The sequence below is a fragment of the Bufo gargarizans genome, chromosome 1 (assembly GCF_014858855.1).
Source record: "Bufo gargarizans isolate SCDJY-AF-19 chromosome 1, ASM1485885v1, whole genome shotgun sequence".
Lineage (NCBI taxonomy): Eukaryota > Metazoa > Chordata > Amphibia > Anura > Bufonidae > Bufo > Bufo gargarizans.
This window is the reverse complement of record NC_058080.1, coordinates 473,339,870-473,345,869: the sequence shown is the minus strand read 5'-3', so window position 1 is coordinate 473,345,869 and position 6,000 is coordinate 473,339,870. Positions and strand designations below refer to the sequence as shown.

The 6,000-nt window shown below is 40.4% G+C and overlaps 1 protein-coding gene across 1 annotated transcript in view; it reads right to left on the bottom strand.

Moving 5' to 3' along the window:
• Positions 1-1,641: 1,641 nt before the first annotated feature.
• LOC122927916 (contactin-associated protein-like 4) overlaps positions 1,642-6,000 on the bottom strand; it is a 468,829-nt gene continuing 464,470 nt past the window's right edge. The window contains exon 25 of the mRNA XM_044280254.1: positions 1,642-2,373. Within this exon, the coding sequence (XP_044136189.1) occupies positions 2,174-2,373 (200 nt within the window). The 3' untranslated portion in view covers positions 1,642-2,173. The remainder of the gene's footprint in view (positions 2,374-6,000) is intronic.

Here is a 6,000-nt window from a genome sequence, read left to right as displayed (position 1 = left end):
CGTGCAAATGGAGGCGGTAAGTTTGAATTTCAGGATTAATCTATTCGCTCACACGAAGCTCGAGGAAATTTGGCTTCTAGGCGAATCGAATAGTTCCTGAAATTCAGATCGAATTCCACTTCATGGGATTCGATTCGCTCATTTATAATCATTATAATTTATTTATCCGCTAACAGATTGTCAAACTATACATTATTGACTGTTAATGATCTTTCCTCAACCATTTACTTTTCCTATGGTTAGTGTCAAGATTAGTCTTTCCTATGACTATACCAACTGAAAGGCTGCATTATCATTAATCAACTTTATATACAATATAATTATATAATGATCTAAGTTGGCAACATAACAAAAATCCCTTTGTACCTAGTGTAATATTTACAGGCTATGAACACCTTTGGAAACAATGTTTTTTTTTTTCCGGATTGCACTTTACTAATTTTTGGCTAAAAATAATTTTTACATTTGGTCTTTATTAACAATTTTCTGCAGTTTTTTGTTGTACATGGTTAAGTTTGAGAACATCCGCAAAGTATCTTGCTTTCAGTTTCACACTGAGCGGTCATGTTTCTGCTCTGTTGGCTGGATATACAGCCTTTATGTCCAAATTCCTGACAGCTCATAAACATGCATTATAGCTAAATTATGATCAAACTGATAATATGGCTTAAATGAGTGTTTATGAGCTGTTAGGCTGAAACAATCCCGTAGAACAAATACTGCTAATAATTTATAATGAAGACCAATTAGTAAATGATTTTTGAACGAAATGAGTAAAATACTGTCAAAATAAAAATTCCTCCAAAGGTATTCATTGCTTTTAACTATGTACAGATAAACAGAGCAGTATTTTTCTTTTTTTTACCTAAAATAGTTGATTGTTGGTAACACATCGCTCTGCATAACCTGACACACTGCGAATCTGTAGGAGGACAGACGATCGCAGTAGCTGTCATTCATCCTCATACAGAGGGGATGATTGCTGCAAGTACAGATGTAGCAGGGTTAACACACAAGCTCTTAACTCAAATTTCTTAACACATCGCGTTATCTTGAAACAAAAGCCATTGAAAAGCAATTGAAGGTGTTTGCTTAACACATTTAGTTTAGATAACTCGTTTTTTATAAAGCATGTGTGTTAGCGCTACTACATCCGTAAGTGCAGCTCTACTGCAGTTAATCGAATGGTTAATGATAAGGTACACAATTCTTAATTTCCAATTACTCTCCTGTGCATCAGCTTTTGTAAAAAATGGCCCTTAGTCAATATAAAGTTGAATTTTTTTTTTTTATTAAATGTAATGCGGGTCAGTCCTTGCTACCGTTTAATTGACTTGTTTTTCCTTTTTTGGGAATGCTATCATTTTCTCTCTTTTTCTGGTATTCAGTCTCATTTCTGCTTTATTAGTTAAAAATTTAAAAAAGGGAGTACATGACTGCTGTTAGCATAAACTGAGCCCATGAGTATGTGGCATTTATGTTAGGGTTTGTCATATAGATTGAAACCATAGTTATCATTAAACTATAATTATTTTATATGTTTTATATATTTTTTTAAAGACTGGGGAAAAAATAAACTTTCAGAAATACCTGACCATTTGGCAGAATATTTAGCTTACCTTGTATTAACTTTATTTTTTATTTACAGATACATTTATTATCCAACACATTCTGAGCATCTCTGATTGTTTTGGGGGTTCAAATCATTGAAATAGTCATTTATAGTACCATTCCTGAAGTAGAAGATCACAATAGAAAACACTACAGAACCTTCCTTTAGAAGCAAGAAATTACACTTCCAGTTTTACCATTAACAAAATGTTTCAATCACACAGACATAATTAAGAACTTCAATTTGAAAATAGTCCGGAATTAATATTTCAATATGGAATTCTGTAGGTCTGAAAAGTCACGTCTGAATAATCTGATACTACCAACAACAAGAGTGTACAATACAGTGATTCCCGTCACCGAAAGGCATTTAGCAAGAGATGCATGTCATTTTTAGGCCTCTTTCAGTAATCACTGTGGATGATCATATACAATTTTACACAGGTCTATGCCATTGTTCGCTTGCAGTGCATGTTTGATGCTTTGTTTCATTTTGTCTAGTGCCCCTTGCTTGGCAAGAATGTCTGTCTGTCCCATTGTTTGGCCACACAATGAAAACACATTAGAAAAAATATTCTTTTTGACTTTCGTTGATTGCATTTTGCATACTGATCTCAGCTTTCAGTGCGGCTGCTGCTTCTTCATTATCCTCATGTTCTGATTCTTTGGCTTCATTTTTTTTATATGTATTCTTCTGGAGATAAATTCTTATTGCTATGCCAGCAATGCATAATAAAATGAATATTACAACAGATATTACACCTGTAGAAATGATAATAGAGAATATACATTTAGAATGTGCTAGTTCACGAATAGAGATGAGCAAATTTCTCAGAACTTTGATTCTGCCGGTTCGCCAATTTTTTTTAAACAATTTATCTTTATACATTTTTATGGCGAATTGCATTAAAAACCGGCTATTTCCTGGCTGCAGAGAGAATTTATAGTGGTGTAGAACACTCTGCCTTGCATTAACACGCATAGGGAGTCTGCTGTGGTAGTGAAACAATACTGTGAGTCAGTGTGACATGCAGATAACAGGCGTCGCTCTTAGAATTTATGTTTATGTGTATGTGGTTGCTGGTTTGTTGCACCTTATGGCAGTGGCAGGTATGTGGAACTACAACCTCACCTACCTGCCACAAACACACAGCCCGGAACCCATGCAAAAGTGCTGTTTGTCTACAACAACAGAAAAGACAACAGCACACACCATACATCACACGGGGAACCAGGGAACCATAAGGTGCAACAAACCAGCAACCACATACACATAAACATAACATCAGACAAGGTAACAAAGTTTTATGAACAGAAGGGAGGCCCCCACTGGTAGATGGTAAAATACACAGGAGGCTGCTCCAGCTAGCAGGGCTGAAGCAACCTACTGAAGCCTGCAAGAGACTCAGGCTATATAGGCCAAAAGGCCACACCCACCAGTCAACCACACCCAGTGACATCACACACACTGGGAAGGAAGTTAACCCTTCCAGCACACAGAAGGGAAAACACACATATAAGGGGAAGTGCACACAATACATAACACACAAACACACTCACCTGTTACCGCCAGCAACGGCATGTGTGGCCACCATGTACTGGGGAACAGCCCGCAGGCCGAGACCTTGCCACCACATGCACACAGCAACAGACGTTGCCGCGGACAACCGCAGGTGAAGGAAGGTGTCTCCGTGCATATAACACATGACCTAGTGCACCACAAACAAAGGGAGTGCACATAAAACACGTTGCCAAGGGCAACCGCACGCATGCCTGTTATCCGCGGCAACCGCACCTGAGGCAAACCACTAAGTGCCCCCAGCTGCGGTTGACACAACACCACAACCGCGGGTAACTGCATGCGGCTCCCAAGGAGTCACGACCATGACCAAGGGTCGTGACAACTAGAGAGGGATCAATGACAAAAATTCCAACTAAAAATATGCATCTTAATCAGGGGACATTTTTATGCGTCTTAAAGGAAAATTCTCTGAAATGTGCCCTGTTGGAGTCTAGAGAAATTTAATTTTAGGCCACGGGAGTACGGGCCTTAAAAATTAGGCATTCACCTAACATAAAAGAAATTCAGATTATGTGGCTCGAGTTACATTATGCGGTCAATGGATACAAATTTTACTACAGGCCCCAAACATTAGGCATTCACTGGACATCAAGTGATTATGTGGCTGGAGGTATATTACACGGTCAATGGATATCAATTTTATTGTAGGCCAGTACAAACACAGGTCAAATATATATATATATATATATATATATATATGTTTAAAGGAACTAAAAATATAAAATTGGATTAAAAACATGGCTAAAGAAATACCCCCTTTTAAAAAAAAAAAGAAATAATGAAAATAGTTGAAATTCGATAACACGTGGTCGTCACTGGTGTTGAATTCCTCCAAGGCTGAAACAATTATTCATTCACCAAACAGAAAATAACAAGTAAGTATATGGCGGGAGGTAGATTACACGGTCATTAGATATCAATTTTCCAGCAGGCCAGTGTACTACAGGCCCCAAAAATTGTGCATTCAGCATACATAAAAGAACAAAGAACAAGTAACTATGTGGCTGGAGGTAGATTACACGGTCATTGGATATAAATTTTCAAGCAGGCCAGTGTAGTACAGGCCCCAAAAATTGTGCATTCAGCATACATAAAAGAACAAGTAAGTATGTGGCTGGAGGTAGATTAAACGGTCATTGGATATCAATTTTACAGCAGGCCAGTGTACTACAGGCCCCAAAAATTATGCATTCAGCGTACATAAAAGAGCAAGTAAGTATGTGGCTGGAAGTCTATTAGACGGTCAATGGATATAAATTTTACTGAAGGCCAGTACAAATACAGGTCAAATAAATATGTTTAAAAGAACTAAAAATATAAAATTGGATTAAAAACATGGCTAATAAAATCCCCCCTCTTGAAAAAAAAACCAAATGATAATAGTTGAAACATGTCGTCGTCACAGGTATTGAATTCCTCCGAGGCCCAAAACATTAGGCATTCAACAGACAAAAAAGGCCTTTTATGCCGCTGTATTTACCTAAGACAGGGACCAATATTTGTTCTCGGTGGTTGCGGATATTTGTGGGCTGGCATGAGGAAATTCAATTAAACGTGGTCATTATAGGTGTTGAATTCCTCAGAGATCCATGCCTTATTCATTTTAAAAAATGTGAGGTAGTCCACACTGTCGTGAGCTAGGCAAGTGCGCTTATCGGTCACGAACCCCCCTGCTGTACTGAACGTCCTTTCGATCAGGACACTGGATGAGGGGCAAGCCAACAGTTCCATGGCAAATTGTGCCAGCTCTGGCCACAGGTCAAGCCTGCACACCCAGTAGTCAAGGGGTTCCTCGCTTCTCAGAGAGTCTACATCAGCCGTTAACTCGATGTAGTCGGACACCCGTCGGTCTACGCATTCCCTGAGGCTGGGTTCATAGGACGGCTGACGATGGGTTGGCTGCAAAAATGATCTCATATCCGAAGTGACCAACACATCTTCAAACCACCCTCATCTTGCATGCGCTTTTGGATTGGTACCCTCAACTGTTTCTCTATGAGTGGAAATTCCTCTGCCAGCGCCCGCAAAAGCAGAATGCAGCATTTCTCGAAGCAAGGCCTGGAAGTGCTGCATTCTAACAGCCCTCTGTGATGCTGGTAACATGTCCGCCATTTTGTGTTTGTACCGGGGGTCTAAGTACGTTGCCACCCAGTACTGGTCCTTGCCCTTTATGCTTTTTATATGGGAATCCCTCTTCAAGCACTGGAGCATGAAGGCCCCCATTTGCACTAAACTGGAAGCGGTGGAGTGGCATGTCTCCTGCTCGTAGTCCAGGATAATGTCGTCCTTGGTCTCCTCCCCCCAGCCACAGACAACACCATGGATCCCAGAAACGTTTAAAGCATGCTCTTCTTTCTTCTCCTCCGCCCCGGCACCATCCTTCTCTGACTCCTCTTCAGACTCCTGTTGACTTGTCTCAGATGGACTAGCCCCCCCCCCCCCCCCCCAGTATTGCGACTTCCTCATCTTCCTGCTCCTCGACGGCTTGATCAATGACACAACGCAATGCAGAAAGAAGGCGTAAGGTATAATGTCACTAATGGCGCACTTGCTGTGACTGACCAGTTTGGTGATCTCATCAAATGGCCGCAGAAGTCTGCATGCGTTGCGCATGAGCAGCCGATGAAGCGGTGAAAAAAAAAAAAGCTCCCCAGAACTCTGTCCTGCCATAGAGCTTGTAAAGGTAGTCGTTAAATGCACATTTCTGCTGGAGTAGCCTATCAAGCATATAAAAGGTGGAGTTCCATCTCGTCGGGCAGTCACAAATCAGATGTCTGACGGGGCAGGTGGTGTCACCGCTGAACGCC